At 54.7% G+C, this 26474-nt stretch overlaps 10 protein-coding genes across 10 annotated transcripts; 6 read left to right on the top strand and 4 right to left on the bottom strand.

Moving 5' to 3' along the window:
* Nucleotides 1-1054: 1054 nt before the first annotated feature.
* On the top strand, nucleotides 1055-2497 carry AYL99_04833 (acyl-CoA desaturase; the record flags this gene model as incomplete). Its single annotated transcript, XM_018836345.1, has 1 exon — nucleotides 1055-2497. One exon carries the CDS (start codon nucleotides 1055-1057, stop codon nucleotides 2495-2497), a length of 1443 nt encoding a protein of 480 aa, XP_018693198.1.
* Nucleotides 2498-3227: 730 nt separating this feature from the next.
* Nucleotides 3228-4222, top strand: AYL99_04834 (hypothetical protein; the record flags this gene model as incomplete). The annotated part of the gene is made up of 3 exons (XM_018836346.1): nucleotides 3228-3307; nucleotides 3383-3926; nucleotides 3989-4222. 3 exons carry the CDS (start codon nucleotides 3228-3230, stop codon nucleotides 4220-4222), a joined length of 858 nt encoding a protein of 285 aa, XP_018693199.1.
* Nucleotides 4223-5454: 1232 nt separating this feature from the next.
* On the top strand, nucleotides 5455-6241 carry AYL99_04835 (hypothetical protein; the record flags this gene model as incomplete). The annotated part of the gene is made up of 3 exons (XM_018836347.1): nucleotides 5455-5535; nucleotides 5933-6007; nucleotides 6089-6241. The coding sequence occupies 3 exons, from the start codon at nucleotides 5455-5457 to the stop codon at nucleotides 6239-6241; spliced, it is 309 nt and encodes a 102-aa protein (XP_018693200.1).
* A 279-nt stretch (nucleotides 6242-6520) lies between these two features.
* AYL99_04836 (hypothetical protein) lies at nucleotides 6521-8144 on the bottom strand (the record flags this gene model as incomplete). Its single annotated transcript, XM_018836348.1, has 2 exons — nucleotides 6521-7816; nucleotides 7956-8144. 2 exons carry the CDS (start codon nucleotides 8142-8144, stop codon nucleotides 6521-6523), a joined length of 1485 nt encoding a protein of 494 aa, XP_018693201.1.
* Nucleotides 8145-8719: 575 nt separating this feature from the next.
* AYL99_04837 (hypothetical protein) lies at nucleotides 8720-10213 on the top strand (the record flags this gene model as incomplete). Its single annotated transcript, XM_018836349.1, has 2 exons — nucleotides 8720-8955; nucleotides 9004-10213. 2 exons carry the CDS (start codon nucleotides 8720-8722, stop codon nucleotides 10211-10213), a joined length of 1446 nt encoding a protein of 481 aa, XP_018693202.1.
* A 412-nt stretch (nucleotides 10214-10625) lies between these two features.
* AYL99_04838 (hypothetical protein) lies at nucleotides 10626-12569 on the top strand (the record flags this gene model as incomplete). The annotated part of the gene is made up of 1 exon (XM_018836350.1): nucleotides 10626-12569. The coding sequence occupies one exon, from the start codon at nucleotides 10626-10628 to the stop codon at nucleotides 12567-12569; it is 1944 nt and encodes a 647-aa protein (XP_018693203.1).
* A 382-nt stretch (nucleotides 12570-12951) lies between these two features.
* AYL99_04839 (hypothetical protein) lies at nucleotides 12952-16347 on the bottom strand (the record flags this gene model as incomplete). The annotated part of the gene is made up of 1 exon (XM_018836351.1): nucleotides 12952-16347. The coding sequence occupies one exon, from the start codon at nucleotides 16345-16347 to the stop codon at nucleotides 12952-12954; it is 3396 nt and encodes a 1131-aa protein (XP_018693204.1).
* A 1044-nt stretch (nucleotides 16348-17391) lies between these two features.
* Nucleotides 17392-17895, bottom strand: AYL99_04840 (hypothetical protein; the record flags this gene model as incomplete). The annotated part of the gene is made up of 2 exons (XM_018836352.1): nucleotides 17392-17654; nucleotides 17712-17895. The coding sequence occupies 2 exons, from the start codon at nucleotides 17893-17895 to the stop codon at nucleotides 17392-17394; spliced, it is 447 nt and encodes a 148-aa protein (XP_018693205.1).
* Nucleotides 17896-20863: 2968 nt separating this feature from the next.
* AYL99_04841 (hypothetical protein) lies at nucleotides 20864-22282 on the bottom strand (the record flags this gene model as incomplete). The annotated part of the gene is made up of 3 exons (XM_018836353.1): nucleotides 20864-21656; nucleotides 21716-21810; nucleotides 22052-22282. The coding sequence occupies 3 exons, from the start codon at nucleotides 22280-22282 to the stop codon at nucleotides 20864-20866; spliced, it is 1119 nt and encodes a 372-aa protein (XP_018693206.1).
* Nucleotides 22283-24012: 1730 nt separating this feature from the next.
* On the top strand, nucleotides 24013-25686 carry AYL99_04842 (hypothetical protein; the record flags this gene model as incomplete). Its single annotated transcript, XM_018836354.1, has 2 exons — nucleotides 24013-25494; nucleotides 25558-25686. The coding sequence occupies 2 exons, from the start codon at nucleotides 24013-24015 to the stop codon at nucleotides 25684-25686; spliced, it is 1611 nt and encodes a 536-aa protein (XP_018693207.1).
* Nucleotides 25687-26474: the final 788 nt, after the last annotated feature.

Raw genomic sequence — 26474 nt, forward strand, 5'->3', positions numbered from 1 at the left:
GAAGGAAGAGCCAATGATATATGACTCCTTCTGGACGGAAGATAATGGTGGCCGGATAAGAGGAAAAGAGAAAGGACCGTCTGCCACAGTGGTACGAAATACGGCCACCGAAACGAAGAGCGAGGGCCCAACCGTTCCAGCCACCCCTTGGTGCCTCGGAGGAACAGACCCGAGATCTGACCAGTTCCCAGCTCCCAGCTTCCTCAGCAGCCGCCAGTCTAATGATTTCGTTGAGAAATAATCCGATTACTGTTATTACGAGTTGTTGCACACAGGGATTCCAGGATTAGTACCCGGGCAGATGAGGCTCTGTGCAACCCTCCTCCCCCAGTAGTAGCCCTCCTCCTGCGTCTGCTCTCAATTCTATTCTTGCACTGTGCCGTCCGACCGGAAATGCAGTCCACGGTGTTATGTTGGGGAAACCCAGTTAAAATTCCCCTAGGGGGAGCGATCTGGGGTTCTAGAGGGCTTCTAGCGCAAGGCACCGAAGGCGATCCCCCAATCATCAAACACGCCGTGGTCGGAGGACGCTGCCGACAGGCGCTAGTGACGTTGCTCTTCCCCAACAAAAATCACAAAACCCTGGGATGAGTTGCCGCTTCCCAACTCCAGCGAGTTTTTTTTTTTGTTGTGGGCAAATCGTCAGCCAACCCGTCGAGACTCTCAGGAGACAAAAGGCAACATCTCTGTCCCAAAAGGCCCTGTCAGATTTCCCAGTCCACAGTTAATGATCCGTCTGTCAGGCAACTGGCTCTCCTGGGTGGCTCTCGGTATCCACCAAGCAATGATTGTCTTTCCCTCGAAGCATTTCTTGCCTCCGATCAATCAATTGCCTGTGCCTCTGGCCCATTCCACCGCCTTCCCCACAATCGCCTCTCAACATATCTGAGAAAGCTCAAACACACTACCGCCGTTTCGGACTATCCTCACCCTTCTCATAAATATAGCCTCGGGCCCCGAGTCCTCTGAGCTCCTCCTCTCCGTTCCTTCATCCCATCCTGAGTTCTCATCTCACTACCTGTGGCATCAGTTGGATCTCTCATCAGCTTCAACAATGCCTTCTTCTCAACCCACCGCCGGAGACCTGGCTGTCAAGCCCGAGTTCCAGTCCTCTCAGCCAACGCCCATGGCTAAACCCTCTGAGCCCAACAGAAGCACCAAGTATGACCCCAAGAAAATCCACATCACCGAGATGCCCATGACAAGGTCGAACTGGTATAAGCACGTCAACTGGCTCAACGTCACCCTTATCGTCGGCATTCCACTCTGGGGCTGCATCCAGGCCTTCTGGACGCCGCTGCAGGTCAAGACAGCTGTCTGGGCAGTGCTATATTACTTTGCCACCGGCTTGGGCATCACAGCTGGATATCACAGATTATGGGCTCATACCTCGTACTCCGCCACACTTCCCTTGAGAGTATTCCTCGCCGCCGTCGGCGGTGGTGCCGTTGAAGGCTCGATCAGATGGTGGTCACGCGACCACCGAGCACACCACAGATATACCGACACGGAAAAGGACCCGTACTCTGTCCGCAAGGGCCTGCTGTATTCTCACATTGGCTGGATGGTCATGAAACAAAACCCCAAGAGAATTGGACGTACTGATATCTCCGACCTGAACGAAGACCCGATCGTCGTCTGGCAGCACAAGAACTATCTCAAGGTCGTGATCTTCATGGGTCTCATCCTGCCCACGATTGTTGCAGGCCTTGGTTGGGGTGACTGGTGGGGTGGTTTCATCTACGCTGGCATTCTCCGAATCTTCTTCGTCCAGCAAGCCACCTTCTGCGTCAACTCTTTGGCCCACTGGCTGGGAGACCAACCTTTCGACGACCGCAACTCACCACGTGACCACGTCATCACGGCTTTGGTCACTCTGGGTGAGGGTTACCACAACTTCCACCACGAGTTCCCCTCGGACTACCGCAACGCGATCGAGTGGCACCAATATGATCCCACCAAGTGGTTCATCTGGACCTGCAAGCAGCTCGGTCTAGCATACGACCTGAAGCAATTCCGCAGCAACGAAATCGAGAAGGGCCGCCTCCAACAACAACAGAAGAAACTGGATCAGAAGCGTGCCAAACTCGACTGGGGTGTCCCTCTCGACCAGCTTCCGGTCATGGAATGGGATGACTATGTTGACCAATGCAAGAATGGGCGTGGTCTCATTGCCATCGCCGGTATTGTTCACGATGTGACGGATTTCATCAAGGACCACCCTGGTGGCAAGGCTATGATCGGCTCCGGTGTTGGCAAGGATGCCACCGCCGTGTTCAATGGTGGTGTCTACATGCACAGCAATGCGGCTCACAACTTGCTCTCGACGATGAGAGTTGGTGTCATCCGTGGTGGAGGTGAGGTTGATATCTGGCGGCGGTCACAACTGGAGGCCAAGGGTGAAGTCAGCCGTGACTCTTCTGGCGAGAGAATCATCCGAGCTGGTTACCAGCCTACCAAAGTGCTCCAGAACACTCCGACGGCAGGTGCTGCTTGAATGCAGTGCTCGTGGGAAAATGAGACGGATTTATGAGTTTTAGAGATGCATGGAAAATATTTGACCTGCTGGCGATGAGTAGAGTTCGGTTCGGCGTTTTAGGAAAGCGGCGAACGGGCAAACGGTCTGCGCGTGGACGGACTATGGGATACGAGGTACAGGATTCCACTTGTGATTCCGGAGTGATCAAAACAGGGTGTAAAAACGCTTGAAATACCCATGACATATCATAGCCGTATGAAATCAAAACACTCTATTCATTGTGACTGTCGGTCTTCTGTTCACGTTGAGGGCATTGGTGGATGGAGAAGATGTGTTGCCGAGTCGGGGGCGAGTTTCTCCGCATCCAGCATCGCTTGACCTGTGCCTGCGCTTCCAACTTCGTCCGAATTCCGCCTTGCGCTGCGCTGCGCTGTGTGCTGGTCTTCCTCGCCAGGTATCCAAACGCATCCATCAGCTTCTGTCCCCAAGGCTGACTTGCCACGATACCCGAGCATCGACCTGGTGTCGCACGATCGGTCTTCAGCATTGATTTATACAGCCATGCTTCCTGGCTGTTCGTATTTCATGATTGTAGCTGCGCTTGCTTGGTCGCCCTCGCCCTCCACTCCCTGCATTCGCTCCTTTGCTATTACCTGATCAACTGACTTGCCGATTCATTGGGACATCGTCTTTATCATTGACAATCCGTCTCCCCTAGAGTCTAGAGTATTTTGACCATCATTCAGCCATGTCGTCTTTTCGGGAACTCGGGAACGAGAAGTTCAAAGCCGGCGAGTACAAGGAGGCCGAGCAACTCTACACACAAGCGTGCGTCTCTCGTTCTCCGTTTGAGCCCGCCTTACTCCTTGAGATTACAATGTCCTAACCTGGCCGATGGAACAGCATCGCCGAACATTCCCGTTCAGACCCCAAAGTCTTTGCGAACCGCTCCCTCACCCGGATCCGTCTCCAAGATTGGGCCGGCGCCGAATATGATGCGCGCAAGGCGATAGAATTGTACGGCCCCAAGAACAAGAATGCTGCCATGAAGTCCCATTATTATTTAGCGCAAGCATTGCTTCAGCAACGGCATGTCGGGGAAGCGCTGAAAGAGGCCAAAACCGCGTACGCCATATGTCTCGAGACACTCGACAGCTCGGCCGAGCTGATTGGCAGTTTCATTCTGAAAGCGAAGCAAGCACAATGGCAGGCAAAAGAGACGGCGCGGTTGAGAGAAATGAATGAGACGTTGGCCTTGGTGGAAGACTTGCTGGATGCGCAATTACAACGGGACCTTGACAAAGTGGAAGAAAGGTTCCGGACGGGCGAGATCGGGGAGACAGGCCGTCGGGAGGAGGTTGAAGAACTCCAGAGAGAGGCAGAAGAGAGACGGTCAAATATCAGGCGGGGATTCGAGGACAGGAGTGTGCCAGATTCGGCAGAGAGGGTAGGGCCTAGATACACTGCATCTCTACATGATCGTGTTGCTAACGTTACTGCCCGGTACAGGTTGTCCCCGACTGGCTCATTGACCCCATAACCTTCGAAGTGATGCACGACCCGGTGGTCACAAGTACTGGCGTCTCATACGAGCGAGCGACTTTGTTGAAACACATCAAGGCCGTGGGAGTTGACCCCATCTCCAGACGGCCCCTTAAGCCGGACCAACTGATACCCAATGTGGCGTTGAAGAATGCTTGCGAAGAGTTCCTGGAGAAGAATGGCTGGGCTGCCGATTGGTAGGCATTGCGAACTGAGAAGAGGAGTTCCTTTTGCAAGCTGCCTGGCTGGTGGCTGTCTTGTCGGACAACGTCTGCCTAGAGGTTGGATGTCAACACGTGAAGCCATTGCCAATCACCGACCGTTCTCGGTGTGAGTACTGCATGCACTTGGCCATGAATGAGGACGAGCGTCTTGGAAGCCAGGACTTCCGACTACAACCGGCGGGCAACAGGGTTGGGGCATATGCGGAGGGAATTCTACCTTGTTCTTTTTTAGAGGATTTGCCTTGGTGCAACACTTGGTTCTATGCTCATGACACGTTTTAGCATACACAACAGCCGGCTATCCAGGATGTATTGGGGCCTGACGGGAAAGGCTCAGTTGGGTAGCGACTTTAATATAGACTGAGAGGAGAGGTGGCGGCTGCGGCATCTTCATCGATCGGTAACACCGTGAGACTGATATTACTATCAGTAGACCATTCATGTGTACCAACTTGACTATATACTGTATGTACTGTACTCGTTAAGTGGTCAACTTAAGGGGTGGCACTGGTGGCCCAGACGGTCCTCGGCCAGCGTTCGGGGATTTCCAGCTTTCATGCCCCCCGCCAAAAGCCCAAAGAGTGAGTAGTTGGGCAGCACCAGAGCTGGACGTTGGACTCTGACGTCGTTTTTTGGTTGGGGCCATCAATCACGATTCACCACCCGGACCCCCCACCTGGGACCTCATCAACTGTGTTTAATAACCATATTGAGATCTCTCTTGCCTGCGAGTGGTTTCCCAACTTCTGTCCAAATCTGCTCTAGAGACTCTGGAGACATAACGCTTGAACTTCTCAGTGTCGGAACCAAAGGAATCACCAGAGGTACGTAGATATTAGCTGTTCCTCTTCTCCTGGCCCTCTTGTCCGTTCATTTGATCAATGCGTCATGGGTCACCTCGCTGGTCGACAAGACAGAAAGAGAGACTTGTCCACCAACAGGGTTGGGCCTCAACTTGGAGATTGAATCCGTCTCATAGACTCGTCTCGAGATCCTCCCTCCAGTGGGCTCTCTCATTCCCTCCGTCCAATCGATCGTCTCGGCCATGCTTTCGCCAGAGCACTCGTCACTGACTCTGCATGTTGCTATTCAGGCACATCCCTCCCACCATCCCTCCGTCTCTGTGTGTCTCTCTCTCGCGACCCCTCAACTCTACACGCACGCCCACCGTGCGTTATCCGCTAGACGCACATCGCGTTACCGCTAAAGATGCCTTCCGCCGCTTTCCAAAAGGCCGCCGACGAGAGTCGTCAGCTCAAGGCCAAGCCCAGCAACGACGAGTTATTGGAGGTGAGTACGACTCATGATACTTCTTTGTTTGTGCATGTTCGTGTCAAGAGAGGAAGGGGTCTACCACAGAAGGCTCTGGTGGGGAAGCTGGCGAAAGTGAACAGACACCCTACTACGCAAAGAACTGGGGAGGGCGAGGCGTTAAAACCAGTACGCTGGATGCCGTTGTCGAAAAGGATTCGGCAGATGGAAATGCAGAGGATTCAGAGACTTGGAAACATCCTCTCTTCCCCGGGGCCTGCCTTCTCTCGCCACACTTGGTTGTAAAGTCTCTCGACAGCTGGCATTTCTCTTCCGGAACCATTGCTTACTCCCAACAATTGCCCGGCGACGGTTCACTTGGTAGACACGAAACTCGACATTGACAAGAATCGAACTAATGTCTTCGCACACCTAGCTCTACGCACTCTTCAAAGTCGCAAATGGCGAGGACATCTCCAAGGCACCAGCTCCAGGAATGTTTGACCTGAAGGTAAAGCCACCGCCTCCACCTTACCCTTGAGCCCTCATGAAAATTCCACGCCACTAACTTGCTCCTGTTTTTCATGAATAGGGCAAAGCGAAACACAAGGCCTGGCAGAAGGAGGTTGATGCCGGCACCACCGCCGCGCAGGCAGAGGACCGCTATATCAAGCTCGTCGAGAGTCTCAAGACGAAGTACGGCTTCGATCCGAGTAAAGCGCCCGAGACGGTTGGTGGGAACTAGAGCGCCCTTAGGGGATAATAGGGGAAGAAGGCTATGAAACGGGCAATGTGAGAAGGTTGGTCTGGGATTGTTATGGCTCCGGCCACCACCGCTCCTTTCAGCCATCACTTTTCTCGTCTCGACGGCAGTGATGCTGGCTGACATTTCCTCGCACTGTAAGGGGTTTCGGACGGGAGAGAGGTCCTTCACAGCAAGCGACTGGCCTCTGAGCACAGGTATAGGAGAGCAAACAGAGGCTTTGAATCCTCGCAATCAATACAACTCTTGACTTACACGCCTCTACTCCTTCTCTCGACCGTGTTTCTCATCCAATACGTCACCATCTCCCTCGTCTTTCTCGTCCGTCTCATCGTCATCGTCGTCGTCGTCCTCGGTAATCTCCTGCCCGGCAAACATCATCCACTGCCCGCCCAGCACACTCTTGCGCCACACCCGCGTCACCCCGTCACTGCCGGTGCTCATGAGGACCTGGCCCTGGGCGTCGAACGCGAGGGCCCACGCGTCCGTGTGCGCCGGGGCGAGTGTGGTGGCTGACGAGAGGGTGGTCAGGTACGGGAACGCCGTGTACCCTGTCCGTGAGGGATTCGCTGCGTGAGCGGCGCTCGCCGCCGCCGAGGACGAGGATGAGGACGGGTGTTGTTGTTGTGTCGCCGCGGAGTGTCGGCCGGTGATTTGGGTCGTTAGACTCGACTGTTGTTGCTGGTAGCGCTGCTGCTGCTGCTGCGTGCTCGTACTTCGTGACGGGGTCGGGGTGGTGTGCTGCTGCTGTTCTGTGCCATCGTTGCGGTGGCTGCCGCCATTGTCGTTTCCGTTTCCGTTCCTGTGTCCGTGTCCATGTCCATCGGGTCCCTCTGCAACACCGAGCTCAAAGACCCGCACCGCGCCGTCTTTGCATGCCGTCGCGATGCGATCGGTGCCCCGCACGCTGAACGGCGCCCACGCCACGTCCCTCACCAACGCCGGATGCACGGGCAGCCGGATGGCCTCGTAAAACATCAGCCGATGGCTGGCGTTGCCGCCCCCGCTCGAGATCCCCGTCCCGACACCAATGCCCATGCCGATGCCTCCGACACTCACGTCCGCTCCGGTGCCGGAGTTCGAGGGCACGACGCTGCGGTAGATCTTGACCTCGTTCAGCGCGCAGACCACCAAACCCAGCTGGTCGCGGTCGTCGCTGACCGAGTTGATATACGCCAACGGAGTCGGGTTCGGGTCGAAGCGCACCTTGAAGCTGGTCTCCTCGCCGCGGCCGGGCACGTTGGCCGGGGCGGCGCACACGTTGAAGCAGTCCAACAGCGCCCACTCACGCAGGTCGTCCACGCTGCTCGGCTCGTACACACTCAGCAAGCCCTGCCGGTCGATCAGCGCCAGGAACGTCGAGACGTGGTCTGTCGCCAGCGTCTTGACGTCCATGCTCACAAAGGGCACGCGCGGCGTCGACGGGATCGTGGCCGTGCGTCGGAACCGGTGGCCGCCCCGGGGAGCCTGCGACGCGTCTTCGCTCCAGAGGTGGAATTTCAGGTCGTTGCCGATGCTGGCCAGGTGCGTGCCCAGCGTTGGGTGGAGGAATTTGGCCTTTTTTAAATATTGTGGCGTAGTTAGCATGGCATGAGCATGAAAATATATTAAAAATAAGAGCGAAATGCAAACACGTCTTTGCCAGAACAGGGCATCTCTCGGGTAGTAAGGAGTGCAGAGGCCAAGGAAGACTCACATCCCTAACGTCGGAATCGTGCGCCGTAAAGGTGTCGAGCAACGTCCTCTCGCCCGTCTTCGGGTTGCGCTCCCACACTTTGATGCGGTGGTCTATTGAGGCTGTCAGGATGCGGGTACCGTTGAAGTTGGTGTGCAGCACTGTGACGCGGTCGTGGTGACCCGGGTCAAAAGAGGAGCTTTTGACCATCTTCGACAACGGGAGATATCACACGCGGAGACCCACGATATGGCGCCTCCTCTATCTGCAAGGCAAGCAAGCACAAGCCCGGCTCAGTGGAGATAGTCGGGCGTCTTCTTGTGGAAGTAAATGCTTCATCGCTGGGGTGGACGGGGTAGATGAGGTAGGTATTAGCCTAGGCCATGCTGAGAGATTGCATCCCAGTTATGCCACAGAGCAGACTGGCATAAATAAAAGATATAAAGGCATCTCGGCGGATGTTGATAGTAACTTTTCGAGAAGTGAGGTTGGTTTGTTGCCAAAAGGCTGCTTCTGATTGGCGGAATCTCGGAGAGGACCGAGGACCCCGGATTATCATTGTTCCGAGGACTGTACCCCGAGAGAACTGATCAAAGGACAGATTGTCACCCTCGCCGGGCCGCCATCTTGATATATCGCAACGTCCTATCGCTATTCTGACGGAAAGAGGATACTGCCCAAGCTTGGTCGGGCTATTCTCCCCTCTAGATCCTTGAATCGTCATGGCTGCTGTCCACATGTGTTCGAGGTAGCACAAAGAAGCCCCTGGCAGAAAGTAAAATACCATGGCTTCCTCCACGCTCAATCCCTCAGAGAAATGGCTCCTCATTGTGGCCGCCGGAGCTTCTCTGGCTGTCATTGCAAACACGTTTCAGGGTGATGGAGCGCCCCTCGTGGCGTCACTCGCGTTCTCGACCTTGGCTTTCTCCATGACTTATGCTTTCGTGCGATGGTCGGGTCCGGCGTTTGTCAAGGCCGGGCTAAAGGGGAGAGACATGAGCAAAACCATGCCGAAAGAGATGTGAGGAATTTCTATGGCCAGTTACAGGGCGAATGCTGACTTGTCTAGCCCTGAAGCCATGGGAGCAGTTGCGGCGGCGGTCTACATCCTGGCTCTGATGGCATTCATCCCTTTCGCCTTTTACAAGGATATCGTTGCCGCTACGTCCGGTGGTGGAAACAGGGATGTCGTGCTCACAGTGACGGAGGTCGAGACGGGGCGCTTCTTGCACCGGTTTCCTCACTCCAAACTGTCCTCGTACCAATCGGCACTCAATACTCTCCAGGCCACGACCATACTGGGCATATGCGACGACCTCCTCGACCTCCGCTGGCGACATAAGTTTTTCATTCCGGCGGTGGCATCGCTACCCCTGCTCATCGTGTACTATGTCGACTTTGGCGTCACCTCCGTGGTCGTGCCCAATTTTCTCATCCCCTACATGCCGAACCAAGCTCGTCTCATCAACCTGTGGTTTTTCTACTATTTGTACATGTCGGCGCTGTCGATATTTGCGCCAAACTCGATCAACATCCTTGCAGGCATCAACGGAATCGAGGTTGGACAGGCATTGGTGATCGCGGGATTGTTGGTGCTCAATTCAGCACTCTATCTGGTCCCATTCCCAGGGAACCCCGTCCTGAATCACGCCTATGCCACCCGTCCCCACCCTGCCACTGACGGCCATCTTATGACGCTGTATATCTTGCTGCCATTCTTGGCCGTGTCGACCGCGCTGTACATTCACAACAGATACCCAGCTCGCGTTTTTGTCGGGGACACATACTGCTATGTCGCGGGCATGACATTCGCGGTCGTGGCAATCATGGCACATTTCAGCAAGACACTTCTGTTACTTCTGATTCCACAAATCGTCAACTTCCTCTACAGCACCCCGCAGCTTTTCCACCTGATGCCGTGTCCCCGACATCGACTACCCAAATTCAACGCAAGGACCGGCCTTCTCGAGCCCAGTGTGACTCCATGGCCCCCGGGGAGACCACCCAGCAAGCTGCTGACGGCGGTTTTCTTCTTTCTAGACAAGTTACACTTGATCCAAGTCACTGTGGACTCCAAGACGAACCGAATCTCGAGCACGTCGAACCTGACCATCATCAATCTATGGCTGGTGTGGAGAGGTCCCATGAGAGAAGATCAGTTGACGAGGGAGTTGCTGGTCATGCAGACCTGCTGTGGCCTCCTGGGGCTGTTTATGCGCCACACGATGGCTTTGCTGATTTTCGGCATGGATAATCGGGGACCAGGCTCTGCGGTGTAGCAACCATGCGGTCTAGATTGTTGTATAGATCTGGAAAGACTCCTTTTAAAATGGGCAATGAAGTTAATCAGCCCTGCCACGTGCCTGTCTCGTGTATATAAATCCCAAAGAGGAGGTTAGCCGAAGATGATCCGAAGTCAACGTCGGCCATTGCTTGTCCGTATTATATTGTGGTCGAGTCCAACATGCCTCACGACAGATGTCCAAAGGTGAGGATTGGACATTATTGACAATATGAAGTCGTTGCGTTACCATTTGCAGTGCAGGTCTTTCACGAACGTCCATGTCCTGCATCTCTCCCAGGATCCTCCGGTTCACTTCTCACTCAACTGCCTCCCACTTCTTTGCTGAAAGCTGTCCGAACTCTGCATCTGCTCACACCTGTAGACGGCAGCTTTCTGGCTCTCCTGTAATGGCCTCGAGACCTTCGAAACGAGTCAAACTCGACTCCAGCCGGAACGATTCTCGATCAGTCTCACAGAGATCGTCCCCCGACAGCAATGCGGCAGACCCAGCATCCATCCGTGCGAAGAGATCTGCCTTTCTCAGTTCGATTTCGAGGTCAATCTCGCCACCAGGGATCTCGAGGTCTGGGACAACGACGCCTGGGCCCCGAGCTGAGACGAACGAGGCTCCGGGAGGGGAGGTTACTCCTCGCCCTCTGCCGTCACGGAAACATTCTCCCAAGCCTGTCCATAGAGACTCAGAAGTTCGCTCCACCAACTCTGAATCCAAGCCGGTCTCTGCGATGAAGGTCCTTCCGTCCCCCTTCAGACTCACGACGATTCGTGACCTTCCACCTTCCAAGAATGTCGACACTGTTTCCCTGCATGATATCCTGGGAAACCCACTGATCAAGGAAGCCTGGATTTTCAACTACTGCTTTGACGTCGATTGGCTAATGACCCATTTCGATCCCGACATTCGCCCCAGTGTCAAAGTGAAGATCATCCATGGGTCATGGAAGAATGACTCGCCGAATAAGATCGCCATTGACGATGCCTGCCGAAGATGGACCAACGTTGAAGCCGTCACGGCTTATCTGCCGGACCGGTTTGGAACTCACCATAGCAAGATGTTTGTTCTCTTCACCCACGACGACCTTGCGCACGTCGTGATCCACACCGCGAACATGTTGGAGAAGGATTGGGCAAACATGACCCAGGCAGCGTGGCTGTCCCCGATGCTCCCGCTGCTCGAGGGCAAGCAGGTGACCGGTCCCGGAAAGGTAGGAACTGGGACGAGGTTCAAGCATGATCTGGTGGCCTATCTGCGCGCATACGGATCAAAAACAAAGGCTCTGGTGGAACAGCTCGCACAGTTCGATTTTAGGAGCGTCAGAGGTGCCCTGATTGCCTCTGTCCCATCACGAATGAAGGAGTCCTCGGCCACGCAACATAATGAGGCCGCGTGGGATTTAAAACTCTGGGGCTATCCAAGTCTGTTGCGAGCGTTGAGATCGATCCTCTTGCAACAGCAGCAGACCAACCCCTCGGACAAGAAACCAGGCACGGAGTCTCCCCACATTGTTTGCCAGGTTTCCTCCATCGCCACCCTCCCAACAAGCTGGCTGAATCTGTTCTTCCCGGTCTTTTACTCGGCCCTGCAATCTACTCCATCCACTACGGCACGGGAGTGGGAACCGAAGCACATCTCAATCATCTTCCCGACGCCTCAAAATGTCGCGACCTCACTCGATGGCTATGCGTCGGGCGGATCTATCCACACCAAGGCACAGTCCGCGGCTCAGTTGAAACAAATCGCCGGCCTTCGAAGTTCCTTGTGCCAGTGGACCAAGGGCACGACCACGGAAACAAGGGCGGGAAGAGACGAGGCGGCCCCGCATATCAAGACGTACGTGTGCTTCACCAGTCAGCCGACAACGACGAATCCAAGACCGGAGGTGAAATGGGCGCTGTTGACCAGTGCGAATCTGAGCCAACAGGCCTGGGGCTCGCTCCGCCCAAAAGACAAGGAGATTGTGGTGCAGAGCTATGAGATCGGGGTGCTTGTCTGGCCAGAGCTGTTCGCGGAGAACTTTGACGCCGAAGAAGTCAGTGAGCAGGCGGACGAGTGCGACGCAGAACGTGAATGTGTCGAGGACGACGTCGACAACGGCAGTCACCACGCGGGAAAGATTAAGATGATCCCCGTCTTCGGCAAAGACACACCTCAGGCGTCCTACCCCCTACAGAGCGCCGCTCAGCCGTTTGGGCCCGAAACACTGGTCGGCCTGCGCATCCCCTATGACCTTCCCCTCACGCCCTACGAGAAGGCCGACATGCCCTGGAGTCCTCAGGGTGTGTATGAGCAGCGGGACCGATGGGGCCGACGATGGCCTCGAGATTTTGCTTGAGATACTTTCCCGAGATTTCCTCTCCCAAGCCTGTGAACGAGCCATGACCATGTTTTTTATTCATCACGGTGCCTTTGATACGCGTGGGCAGATGGGGATGCACGGGCAACGGCGATCAATAGGTTGTCTCGGAGGGTGGTTATTATGGCTGTGCCTACGAGCTACAGTCCTCGCCGGCCGAAGATATGCATATATTCTTTACCCGTCGGTAGTAATTACAGGTCAAGGTTTGGTTGCTGAAGGGAAACTGGCACATGTTCAAGGGCTTCATCTGTGCACTTGCATTTTAGCCTGAGCGCCCAAACGGTACACTGTTTACATAGCACTGGCTACTGGTACCATGTGTCCTGCTGCGACTTCTCCAGGGAGTCAAGGTAGGTAGCTAGCTCGGGAAGTATGGACTCGTCACTTTCGTGCTGTCCCGTCTCAACCGTCGTCTGGCTGTGGCTGGAGTGCCGTCCGGCTGAGCTCTCGACCGCTTCGCGTTGGAGGTGACCTCGGTGGTTGACTTGGTCTTTGCCTTCGACAGGCGCGTTGTCATGTCATTGTCATTGCCAGTCCCATCTTTGCTGTCATCCACGCCGCCCGGGGCTGGACTAGAGAAAGGCCTCACGGCAACCCCGGTGCTGGTTCTCGTCCGTCTCCGTGAGGACGGCTGTGACGTGGTGTTCGAGCTGCGCTGAATCCGAGGCTTGCGCGCCGACGCACTGCGTTTTGCGGGCACGTAGTCGTCCGACGCCGTATCATCCGAGTTTTCATCCTCATCGTCATCAGCATCGTCAGCATGGTCAACACCGTCTGGGCTGCTTCCAAGGTCGGATGGATGATCGAATCCTCCACCACCGTCCACGTCGATTTCATCCTCGCTGGGAGGTGCCGACACGCCAGAACTATCCTGCTCACTGCCGTCGACATCTTCGAGAATAGATTGTCCTGGTCGCCGCCGTCGAAGTGGTGGCTTCAACGGCGAGACAGAAGCTGGTGTTGGATACTGATAGTCCGGGACGGCTCGTTCCTTTCCCTTCGCAACGGACTGGTTCGGGACAGGCGACTTCCGTTGATCGTGATGATGGACCACTTCTAGATCACTACCAGCCAGGTGCTCTTCGTCTGATTCCAGGAAGAAGCCGCCTTCCCCGCCGAATTCGTCCTCAGCGGTCAGAGTTTGAGGTATACCTCTCCGCGTCGAAGGTGCTCCATCGTCACTTTCCAACATGATCGGTTGTTCTTTGCTCCTCCCGACCGTCAGTTCATCTGCCGCGTTCTGATCGCCGTATGTGTCCCTCACTCTTTCTCTAATCCGCAGCCCAATAACGAACTTTCTCCACCGCTCCAACACCATGGACTCCATCTTCTTTTCCTCCTTCTTTCTCTGCTCCTCGTTGAATTTGTGCCATGCCTCTTTCACAGCCCGCTCATTTTCTGTCGCGACAACCACGCCGGTACAGATGGGCACCGCGCGCTTGTTGCCGAACTCAAAGCCCGTGACTGCCTCAGCAAAGTCGATCTGCAGCTTTTTACAGATCCGTACAGTGCCCCTCAGAGGAATATGAACGGCACCTTTGGGCACCATCGAAGGAACAAAGCAGTCAATGTTGCCATACGCGTTCTTCGGAATCACCCCGTTCTCTATGGGCGGAGGAATGATGTATTCGGTCTGGTCCCAACTGTAAAGGCCCTGCATCTGTTTCTCTCCTGTTTGGCGTTCGTGTTCTTCTGCTTCTCGTTTACGAGTCAATGTAACCGCGCGCACGGGGACAAGTTTGAGTGGAGCTTCTCCGGCTCTGGGGCGTCGCCCTTCCTTATGCCACGACTCTGCTGTCAAGCAACGTTCAACGTCGGATCGGCGGTATACGGGCTCCTCCTTTTGGTTCTCACCTTTCCCTGAAATAAAGGTACGGACGGGTTCGGCGTGGGGTCGAAGCGCCTCTTCGCGGCGGAGGAACCGTTCGAGCACATAATCGGCGGACGACTTGAGAGATTGCAAGGTATCGACTTCTTGGCCACCGTTCTCCTTCTTCTCTGGAAGCTGAGGAACAAGGTCCGTGGCATCTTCCACATCGTCGACCGTTGTTCTCATCAAGTCAGGCCGAGTATAGCCGCTCATTACGCGCTTGAACCAGTCGTAGTCCTCGTACCTCTTGACCTTGCCATGTTTGTTGTATACGGGGATCTTCTCCACCGGAAATCGAAACCCCTTTGTCTTGCCGGGCCAAATTCTTTTCCTCAGGTATCGTACGGTCACATCCTTGGCTGTGCCATCGGAGGAGTACGCAATAACGTAGGCCATCACGGTCTTTGTCTTCTCAGCTTTGATGCCGCGTGGTTCGAAGGTCGCGAGGATTTCAGGGGTGGTGGCGACGGGAGACGCAAGGACGAGTGGAGAGACAGGGAGGATCTTGTTCGTTACTGGCGACACGGCCTCAGTCCAGTAGATGGGGAAGGGGTTCTCCCTGTCGTATTTTTGAGGTCGTTTCCTGGGCATCGAAGGGGTAATCTCCACAACTGAGTCCTCATCGTTCTCTGACTCGGAACCATTTCCCGACGTTTTGGGCGGGCCGCTGCGCCGTCGTGCTGGGGTTTTGGTGATCTCTGATATTGACTTGGCGTTCTCCGAGCCCGAATCGTCAAAAGACATATCGAGATCGACCGCTTCATTGGCCTTCCGGGGCAACGCCTGTTCTGCCTTGGTCCAGCCATATCCACTGGGCTGGAGGCTCGCGACCAACCTGGCCTCGATGCCTAGACCTCTCAGCAGCGCGGTGAACAATTGAGCACCCACATCCCTCGAACCCTCAGACTTCCTCGCAAGCTCGCGAAACTCCTGGATGTCTCTGATGCGCTCTCCATGCTCCTCCGGATTGTGTTCGTCATCGCGCTGAGATCGGATGATCTGCTTCAATCCCAGCCTGGTGCCATAGCCACGCTTCCGCAGACCCGGAGCAGTAATGGCGAATTTCTTCTTCCAATATGCAGCCAGGACTTTCATAAGAGAGATCAACGGGTCGCCGTTGCTCATGTCGGGTTTGCCCTGCTCAAGGCGTTTGCTAGGTCTTCCCCAATCTCTTTCATCGCGTGAGTTGATAGCCTTCTGTTTGCCATGTCTCTTATTCTTGCCCTTGGCCGTTGCAGCTTCCCCTGAGGGCTCTGCATCCGCAGATGGTAATCCACTTGCTCTCTTCCACTTTTCGACCTCCTTTCTGATGGGAGGGGGTAATTGTCGGACGAGGATCTGCTGAACCTCCTTGTCCGAGATCCAGCTGTTCCGGACCGAATTGTGCCAGAGAAGGAATTGCACGTGCAGCTGATGAGTGCAGACCCTGACCTGCTTCTCTCGCTTGGACGGGCCCTTCCTCTTGTTGGCGGCCTGCGCGATCCAGTCGTCGGTTTCATGGTATGTTTTGCGCAAGGTTATCTCAATAGGGCCGTCCGACTGGGGTTTATATGCCGGTAGCTCCTGTTCGTGGTCGTAGCCCGCAGCATCCTCCCATTCTATGTCTTCATCATCGTCCTCCTCTTTTTCATCATCGTCATGAGTCACGGCTGACAGCTGCTTGAGGTTAGATGGGACGTTTTCGAACTGTTCGCTGTCTACGTCGCTGAGGGAAGACTCCGAGTCATCACTTCCAAGAGAGAATGTCTTTGTCAGTTGCAGCGCTGGAGTGCTTTTCGACTCGGCGTCCAAGATGTCTGCGAGTCTTGCCTTCTTCGCAGGCGTTTCCCGAGAGGAGGCCGGTGGCGACGTAGAGAGCCTCTTTCTCGGTAGAAAAGGTGGCATGGCACTCTGCCCTTCTAGGGCACGGCGCTTGAAGTTCTAGATCATGCAGGTCAGAAATCGAAGACAACTCGCTCTCAGATACCCCAATGCAGGCATCGACAGCGGGTGACAGCGACATGCGCAACTTCCCAAGGGCGGTAAAGTGGTGACGTCGCTAAGATCGCTGGAGAGGGTTTAACCGATGCAATAATCCCGCAGGGGCAGATGCCGCCTAGAACGAATCCATTGGTGCTTCTGGAAATTTTTGCGGGGGATGAACCATCGAGGCACGCACGCGCAGCGCAGCCCTTCTCACCAAACACGAGTAAACAGCGCATTCTACTCGGTAGAAAGGACCTACTGCTCCATCAGCTACCTTCGTCAAGCCCGGTCTGGACTCAATGGCCACAGCTTCATCGTCGCCGCCTATTCACACCTACCACTGTCTATGCACAACCCTCGTCCTCACCACCGCACATGATCTGAGCTCACTTCCTCGTCGCAATGAGCCTGTTCAAGACGACGCACTCATCCTCGCTCCACCTGTCGACATCACTCGAGCCGAGACTCTGGAGATACAAGGGTCCAAACCCACGAGTTCTGTGCTACTTAATGTGGTGCCAGAGCGGAGACCCGTCATGATTCGAAGAGAAGACGGATTTGAGAAAAGAACACTTCTTAGATGCGTCAGGTGCAAGTTGGTTGTAGGGTACAATCTCGACGAGGGTCACGTTGGGGAACAGGAAGAAAATCCAAAGCCAGTCTATTTGTTGCCTGGTGGACTACTCAGTACCCAGGATATGGTAGAGGGGAAACAGCCAGAGACTCCTTCCTGGGCGGCGCAAAAGTGACTGCGGGTGTGGGATTCAATTGTGTTTATTAGCATCTGAGATACCCTCTAGACCAATAAACTCTGCCAGAATGCACTCGGGCCTTGTATCGCCCGAGAACCAAGACAATGTGGTGGTGGTGGTGGTGTCCTGACCACTGTTGCGCCGACCAAAACTATGCACATCGGATTCCATTGCCATCAAACCATACGCTCGTAAAAGGAAGATAGAGTGCCTAGTTGGCCAGGATCGTTCGGACGAGTTCCATGTAGTTGATCTCCCCACTGCTGGTGTCGACCGCCTTCAGAAGCTCGTCCACCTCTTCGTCGCTCATCTTCTCGCCCAGGTTTGTCAGAATGTATCTCAACTGGCCCACTCCGATGAAGCCGGTCATGTCCTTGTCAAACACCTGGAAACCACGACAGTATTCTTCCGGTTCGCCAGGGTCTCGGAAGCCGCCCGGTCGGTTGAGTACCTTGCTGAAGGAGTCAAAGTCGACTGCGGGCGCACGTTAGCTCGCGTCTACACGCTCTTGGGCTGTCTTAAAATTCTTACAGTCGCCCCCAACTTGTTTCTCTAGGTCTCTGATCTCAGCCAGGGTGGGATTTTGGCCGCAGGCACGCAGGAGGTCGCCTAGGGATTCGAGGGCAACACGGCCATTGCCACGCTTGTCATACAGCGAAAACGCCTCTTTGTAGTTGGTAGAAGTCTGTGCAGCAGAGGATTGAGGATTAGCCATAATGAATTATGATTCAGGGTGACACTTGGGGATGGAGGGGAGAGGAAGCAGAGTGAGATGGTTGTGGTTGTGGTTGTCGTGTCTTTGTTTGTTGGTTCACGGCAACGTAAATGATCGACCCTGGTTCCTCTGCGGAAAATTCCTGGGCGAATGGGAGGAAAGAACTCACCATTTTCCAAATCTGAGTTCTCCCACAGCGGTGTTTCCTACCAAAGCACTCGACTTGCTCTTTGCTGGAGTGATCTTGTCTTTGTTGTTCGAGTCGAAATACAGTCGCAGGTCGGTGTCAAGAGGTGGAAGATAACACAGATGGCTCCTGAAGCCAGATGGCGCGTGCACAGGCCCTTTCTGTTGACACTAGTTCCTGCGTGGCCCTCGACCAGAAACCCACTCCATCGGCCCCCGTCTCCCAGCAACGGTTGCCAACAGCCAGCCTCATTCATCACCGCCTCGAGCCCCTCCCTTTCGGCTCCCTAGCATGAAAATCACGTTGGCTATCACGATGCATACCCTCAGAATCTTCTGCTCCTTCTTGGGCAGCAGCCGGAAGAGGAGGCTCATCTGGTCTTGGACGCTCTCTGTAGGGCTCTCCGCCTCATCCTAGAGAGAGGGATTCGCAAGTTTTGACAGGGCTTTTACCGATCACCGGACTGGCTGGGCCATCAAGTACCCCTATTGTCTACGAGCACGCGAGTACACGACCTCCTCCTCTCCCTCGTTTCTAATATGCTGTTCAGTGGCAACCAGGTCCTCAACCTCTTCTTCCGGGCTTCACATGGTATGGCGGCACCACACCCGTTTATTCCCTCAACCATGAATATTATCTCACACTTCCTGATTGGGTATCCCAGGCGTCCAATATGAGGAGGGCTCCGTCTACCACCCATTATGTCACGTCTTCGGACTTAACTCGCCTGGAAGTCGTTGGTGTCGTTGGGTCGGACAACAATTGTACAAGGCCCAGAACAGCCCCCTAGACGGCCCCCGGTGGTAAGACCGAACTTCAAATAACAGGTGCGCCGGTCATACATCGCTTATGGGGTTGTCTCCTTTTTTCCCCCATCAAGGCTACACGCGGAACTGAAATGCCTGTCCATTGCAACCTTGGTCTCCTGTCCACGCAAGTGTTTGAGGAATTCCTTCTCTCCACATGATCGTCCAAAGTCGGTTACTTATGCCTCTCAAGCAGTTTCTAAATCTAGCCTATGTCACAGCCTAAACGTGCTCGGGTGGGTAATCGTGGAGGAAGCGTGATATCTCGACGAACTACTGTCCATTTGGCATGCGACGTATCTTTTATCCCTGCCATGTACCCTTGCTCCTTTACAAGGTAGGGACTTTACTCGGCCAGTCAGATTGGTATTGTCATTGCGCCATCAACAACAGCCCTTGCCATTAGCCCCATGTTGGCCGCATGCATTGATATAGAAGCGACGTGGACGCCCGTTGAGAGTCTCAGCTTTCAAGCAGCATACACTCAATTGCACATAACTTGACAGGTGTGAAGACAACTCCACCCTCTATCTCGATCCTGGGACTATTTCAACACAGTCAGTTGACATAACCCGACATCGCATCCTCAACGAGCACTTTACAGAGCTACACTTGGACGAATCATGTCTTCTCCCTCGTCGCCTGTTGTTGAAAGGCCTGCTATGGCTGTCCACAGTCGCCAGCACTCTTCTTCTCAGTCTTCCGTCAACACCCTCCGAAACACACCCACCTCGTCCAGCTGGGCCTGTCCGTCATCAGAAATGCATTCCAAACTCACCAAACAAATGCAGGCCCGCTCCAACAATCAACAACGTTGGCAGTCCTGGCAAGCCAAGCAAATTGAATGCTTCCAAGGTGCGGCGATGGAGGCAGGAAAGGACGCCAAATCAAGCAAAGGATTCACGTCGAAGCGGCCGCATATCCACCTGGACAGCATTTCGAGGGGACTTAGGAGACTGAGGGGTTAAGGATGGCAAGGGGGCGCAAGTGAGACGGACACGCTACACCAGACGCAGTCTCACTAATCGGTCTTGCATGCGAGGATCAGTGGCGACGAGCGAACAACACCGCCTCGTATGCCCATGGATGAAGACAAATGGAAGCCTTCGTGGAAGTGTCGGAGGCATTTCTCTCCCCGCAACTCCCACTTTCATCTCGGTCCTTTGGGGATGCTTACCAACGGATACCAAATGCGCCGCCCATTTAGCCAGAATGCCAACCCAACTTCAAGAACCTCTCGCCCATGGAAGAAAATCACGTCACGCGAGTACAACAATATCTGGGCTACGGGTCCAGAGACACAGAACCGCAGCCTGTGCAAAATAGGCATTTCGGTAACTTGTCAGGGACCCTGGTCTGCGTGACCAGTCAATGCTCTTTGCAAGTCTACACCGGCAAAATGGTCTGGCGCATTTTTACCAAGAGGCCAACTTTGGGGAAGCGCAGAGCACGAGCATAACGTCTCATGACTGATTCCACCCCGCAGTCAAGCAGGGAGTCATGATATCGTATATCGTATATCAATGCCAGGACGGTTTGAGAGCACCAGGATAAAGGCACACTTGCATGGGTTGACCACGGTTCAGACATCTTTATAGCATCAGGAATCTACTGTACAATAACCCCAACTCGCTCTTACGAATTTACATTCAGCCCCTCTCTCGATACTCAGCATCGCAGTAACCACATGTGGCCGAGCGTTCCGGTCGACCACCAAGTCACAAAAGGTGATAGAGAGTACAACCCTTTCCTACATGTTTGCCGTTGACTGCTGGATTTGGATGGCCGCCATCAGGAAAAGAACACGCGGGGTGAAGTGCCAGGGCTCAATTGACGATCCATGTGGCATGGCTTTATGCAACATAGTAAGTTCTTCTTGTCGATTCGCTCGGGGTCTTGTGGCGTGCTCCCAAAACCAGTCTCTGGACACGGAAACCTGAAGGAGGAACGCACCACTCTCTCATGTCCTGTCCCTTCATGCACGAGCATCGATTTCACCCGCACCGGACTGAAGGACTCCCTTGCCCTTGTCTTCAGTCTTCAGTTTACTTTTGCCGTGGACGCCCTCGATCCGGGCATGGATATGCTCCTCCGCGGTCCTCCCGGCTCCGGCATATCGCGGCACCCACCCCTGTTTCTCCATACCCTGCATGGGCACAAGAACGGCATCCTTGTCCGGATGTAAAAAGTAGGCAAAGGTGTACCGATCAAGCCCGCCTTCCGTCGCCGTGGGGACGACACGGTGCCAGGTGCTCTTCAACTTGCCTGCCGTCCAGAACTCGAGCATGTCCCCGATGTTCACCAGGATCAGGTCGGGCAGAGCGGGTGCTGGTGTCCAGGTTTCCGTGTCCAGAGACAGATCTGGGGAGGTGTATTTGGGCGGACGCACTTCGAGGCCGCCCACGGTGGTTTGGAAGAGAAGAGTCAACGTACCCCAGTCCGTGTGCGGCGAGATGCGGAATGCCGGAACACGTTGGGAAGTATCCGAGCCGGCCGTGACGGGGGGATAGTGCATCAACTCGAAATTGTCGAAGTTCTCCTTGTCCGGGCCATGGTACCGAGCGAACGTCGTCTGCGGGAGATCGAGCGCCAACGCCATGAGTTCGAGGAGCTGCTTGGTGAAGACACGGACACGCTGTTGGAAGGAGAAGATCTGTTGGCGTGCGTCGTTGAGGATGGGCGGAAGGGCCGCTGCCGTGGCGTGCTCGACCGTGGGCCATTTGTTGATGCTGATGGCCTCACGAGGATCGGTGAATCTGGCATCCGCGCTGCGTGACAGCTCTTGTGTTAAATGCCGTCAGAAAGTCATTTTCGCGCAAAAACTCACCCATACGAGCTGGCGGGTTTGTAGCCGGCGTTCTTGGAGGCAATGTAGGGTGCTTCGAGCTTGGCCGAGAGCGGCTGAGCGAAGAACCGTCTCTCCTGTGATGCTTGTCAGTGTGACGCCAACTTGGCTGTAGGAAAGTACAACCGCCAACATATATCTTGACGGGGAGATGGGAGACAACCCTAGTGCAATATTCTTCCCAGGGAGGGAGGGTCTTTGTTCCTCGTTCTACTATATATGCATATCAAGACGAGAAGTTCGAGGCATCTCCAAGACACAAACCGTATGGGACAACAACAGTACGGCAGAAGATACTCTCCTGAGAAGACGACTTACCAGGTCAAAGATGCCGTCAATGGCGTCCTGGGGGATCGGATGGTTTTTGACAAAGAAGAAGCCTGGATGTGATAGGGACAGAAGATCAGCACCGGGCCACATGGCACCCTTGTTCATGTCAGGACGCTCACCCCAGTCTGTGCACGCTCTGAGCAGCTCCCTGGCCACCTGGTCTGGCGACGACGAGGCCTGGGTGAAGTCGATGATGGGGATGTCAGTGCCAACAGCCATAGCAGTGGGATTGGGGGGGTTGCAGAAACAGATGGATGATACGAGGACAGACGGTGCCGCCTCCTGTCGACTATTCTTCTAACTACGGAGTACAGTAGGATGACTATTGTGTACAGTAACTCGGCAAGTCGTCGTGCGTATCTGCGAGATAGCCAAGTAATGGCTGTGTGTCACATTCACGAGCCTACCCACGAGCACCGGTTCGCAGGCGTGTCGATTGGCGAATAATGAATAAACGGGCCACGAGCCGGATCAACGGGCGGGGATGGCGGTGCCTGTACATGACAAGATACTGTAGGTGCAAGCAGCTAATAATAAGGCACCCAGGCACCTTACAGTACTGGCTCGCCGGGTACCCGGGTACATGTACCTATTATTTGCATTTCCACCAAGGGGACTGTAGCATCAATCAGGTCGAGCTCGACCGAGTACGCAGCTGCCCTCTTCGTCAACGAATATTAATGGTTATCTTCAGCCCAGAACAATTCTCTCTGGCTCAATCATTGCTTTTTGTCTTGATAGGGGCCAAATCTCGAAGCCCCTTGATCCTTTGTGGCAAGTTGCCGCCTAGTGCCGTGGAGTCTCTCTCGCCCTGATGGTCAAGAGATAAGAGTCCCTCCTCTGGCCTCGTAAATGCCTTTGGTCACCGATCCCGCCTCTCGGGGTTGGCCGAACTTCATCTCCTCTTGGCTCCTAGGATACAGGAAACAGGCCGGTCAGAAATCGAGACGCCCGCCCTCCATCCAAGCAAATGCCTAGAAGAGCTTGAGCAGGCTTGATGGTGTGGCCAAGTTCAACCCCTTCACCTTTTCAATCATGATCTTCTCGCCAAGCGCCCATCTCGACCAACTCCTTGCCGTGCCATCGAGATTGAACGCAACCCTACAAGGAATATCAAATACTCCTGGTGCTCTCATTGGGGCGTGAGTCAGACCAAGATGTCTTGTGGTTGCGAGGGATCCAGCTTGACGCACCGTGTGGTATGGCACCTTTCATGACCGTGGTTCCCCTTGACAGTGGTGACCCCGAGCTCTCGTCCGTACGAGTACCTATACATATGTATTACTATCTTCTATCCCACAGCACCTCGCGAGTCGCAACGCCCTCAGGACTCCTATCAGGTCCTCAGCCGTTACAACAACACCCCACGACGTGGACTGCCGAGATAGCTCATCCTAACAAACCACCCAGTACGCGGACCAGTTCCCCAAGGGAGACCATGGCCCGCGCATTGCTGCATCGAAGATGTGGCGCTGGCCGGCCATGCGAGACTCCTGACTGGATCGCCCTTATCAGAGGCTCGCCTGGCGTTTCCCACTTGATCTCTCGGCCTGTGCAATCCCGTGCAATCATCGGCTCTCTCCGCGTTTCTCACTCGCTAACATCTTCGAGATCATCCTTCTGTGGAGATGCAGAGTCGTATTTCCACCCCCCGGAACGGGACTCGCCCGTTCGAACGACACCCTTCTGGTCTTCCGGGCGTGAGTTTAACGAGGGTAAGATACGATCAAGCTCGCGAAGCAAGACCTTCGTGCGTGGGACGGCGTCAAGCGTTGCGTCCATTCGTTATCTACAGTCGCACCCTGCTATATTTAATGTCTGTTGGTTGCCCAGGTGTCGCGTCTCCGATCTTTGTGTGACTGAGTGATTCTCATTCCTTTGCCCTTTGCCTGCACGGCGACTGTTGTTTCCAGTGAGGGCACGAAAAACACCCCTTTGTCGTCACTAACATGGCCTCCATTGAGCCTACCAACTCCTCCTCCGGGACGCCGTCAAAGGATGTCGATATTGAAAAGCTCCCCGGCGTCAACGAGACGATCGAACCCGAAGTCCGCCATGGCAGTGTCACGCCAGCCTTTGAAGTCGCAAAGGCAAGACATATTCAGACCAGCATTGCGCCTCTCCGCTGGTTGAGCAGGGGCGAGGAATGGCTGGACGAGAAGATGGGCATCGAAACCCAGGGCATTGACCGGATCCCGGAAGAAGAGAAACGCCCACCCGCCCTCATCAACACCTTTTTCATGTGGTTTTCCATGACCTGCCACGTCGGCACCCTGCCGCTCGGTGTGCTGGGTCCTGAATTTGGCTTGACTCTCGGTCAGTCTGTCTCGGCGGTCGTGGTGGGCACCATCCTCGGAGCTCTCTGTACAGCATATACCGGCACCCTCGGTCCTAAAACTGGTCTTCGTCAGATCGCCACCTCTCGATATTCGTTCGGTTTCTGGGGTGCCAAGCTCTGCAGTGTGCTCAACGTGATTGTCGGCGGTGGATTCGCGGTGGTCAACGTGGTCGTCACCGGCCAAATGCTCAGTGCCGTGTCGGACTACTCGATGACGATTGCCGTGGGGTGCGTGATTGTCGCCGTGGTTTCGTACGTGGTATCGGTCTTTGGCTTTGCCATCATCCACACGTTTGAGAAGTACAGCTGGATTGTCTCCTTCATTCTCCTCTGCGTCTTGATCGGTCAGGCTGCGCCCCATGTCGGTCCCAATGCGCCTGGATTCCCTGCCTCCAACCTGGAAATTGGTGGTTCGTGGCTCAGCTTCATGGCCATCTGCTTCTCCAGCTCGTCCGGCTGGTGTTCCATCGCTGCCGACTACTATTGCAACTACCCTGCCAACACCAAGTCGTGGAAAATCTTCTTCCTCACCTTGGCCGGTATCACCATCCCGACCGTGTTTGTGACCGTCATTGGTTCCTGCATTGGAAACGCTGCCATCTTGAACGCATATCCCCCTTATTCGGATGCCTATAACAACCATGGCCTGGGTGGCTTGCTGCGCGAGATCTACCATCCGGTGGGTTGGGCCAAGTTCTGCTTGGTGATCCTCACCTTCAGCGTGCTGGGCAACAACATCGCCATCAACTACTCCTCCGGTCTCTCCATCCAACTCCTGGGTCACTACTTCCACGCCGTGCCCCGATTTATCTGGTCCTTCTTGGTCGCCTTGGTCGTGGCGCTGCTCGCCATTGTCGGAAAGGACCATTTGTCGAACATTGTCTCCGATTTCGTGTCCTTGCTGGGCTACTGGACCATCTCCTTCACGCTCATTCTCCTGATCGAGGACCAATATTTCCGCAAGCGATCGGGCGAGGGCTACAACCTCGAGGTTTGGGATATGCCCGACAAGCTGCCATGGGGTGCCGCGGCTGTCTTTTCGCTGTTGGCAGGCTACCTGGCGGGTGGTTTGCCCGGCATGGCGCAAGTTTGGGTAAGTGACTCCGACCAATGCCTCTTTTTTTCCGTCGGTTCCATCGCTAACGAATCATTGCAGTATGTCGGCCCTATCGCCGCCAAATTCGGACCGTTCGGTGGTGATGTCGGTATTTACATGTCTGGCGCCATCACTGTAGTCTGCTATTTCCCCTTGAGATATCTGGAGAGGAAGAAGACGGGACGGTAGATATGCTACCTGTGGGTATAGCAGCGTTCTAGAAAGCTAACTTTTTCACCACCTCACGTTTGTGTACCTGATAGCCTCAAAAAACCATCTAGCATCCCTCTAATAGCAGCTCTCATTGGCCTGAAGCTGCCTCATAGCGGTCGGAAGCAACATCCCGCCCAAAAAGAAAAATCCAGATTCCATTTCTTTGCTCGTTGGACGCTCTTTGGCTCTTTGGTTTCTCGCCCTTGGCAATCTGCTCACCTGTGTTCCGTCTTCCCGTCACCATGGCGAGCAACGAAGGAATCAGAACCGTGCCCTCCGCAGTACTCCAGGCTCTCCTGCGTTGTCATCCTGGGTCGATTCTCGGAACCGAGGCCTTAGTCTCTCTGTGTCTCTCTTCGCCCCTTGCTTCTCGATCGTGGACACGGCACGTTCCACGTGGCAAATCCGATACTCTGGTTCCCTCGAAACGCTTCCGCACAGAGTTAATGCAGAACTGACCAGGATTGGGTCTGGATTGCGCCAAAGCCAGGCGGTCTTCTCTTCTGAACCCCTGTTATCGCAGGCTAAGGGGTGCTGACCTCCGCCCCGTCGAACCAACAGCAATCAAGGAAGAGAGGATATGGATCGCCTCACCTGCGAGAAAGCGCATGGCCAGCCAACGGTGAATGCCCATTTTCTCGTGGTCCCAGACCGAGATTTCCCTGAAAACGCTGATCAAGCAACGATAAGATTGCTCTTAGTCGCTGCCACCGCCGGCGCTGGGGACTTTCTCCTTCGAACAACTCGTCGTGGCTAAACTTCTC

This window comes from Fonsecaea erecta (genome assembly GCF_001651985.1).
Source record: "Fonsecaea erecta strain CBS 125763 chromosome Unknown Scaff4, whole genome shotgun sequence".
Classification (NCBI taxonomy): Eukaryota; Fungi; Ascomycota; class Eurotiomycetes; order Chaetothyriales; family Herpotrichiellaceae; genus Fonsecaea; species Fonsecaea erecta.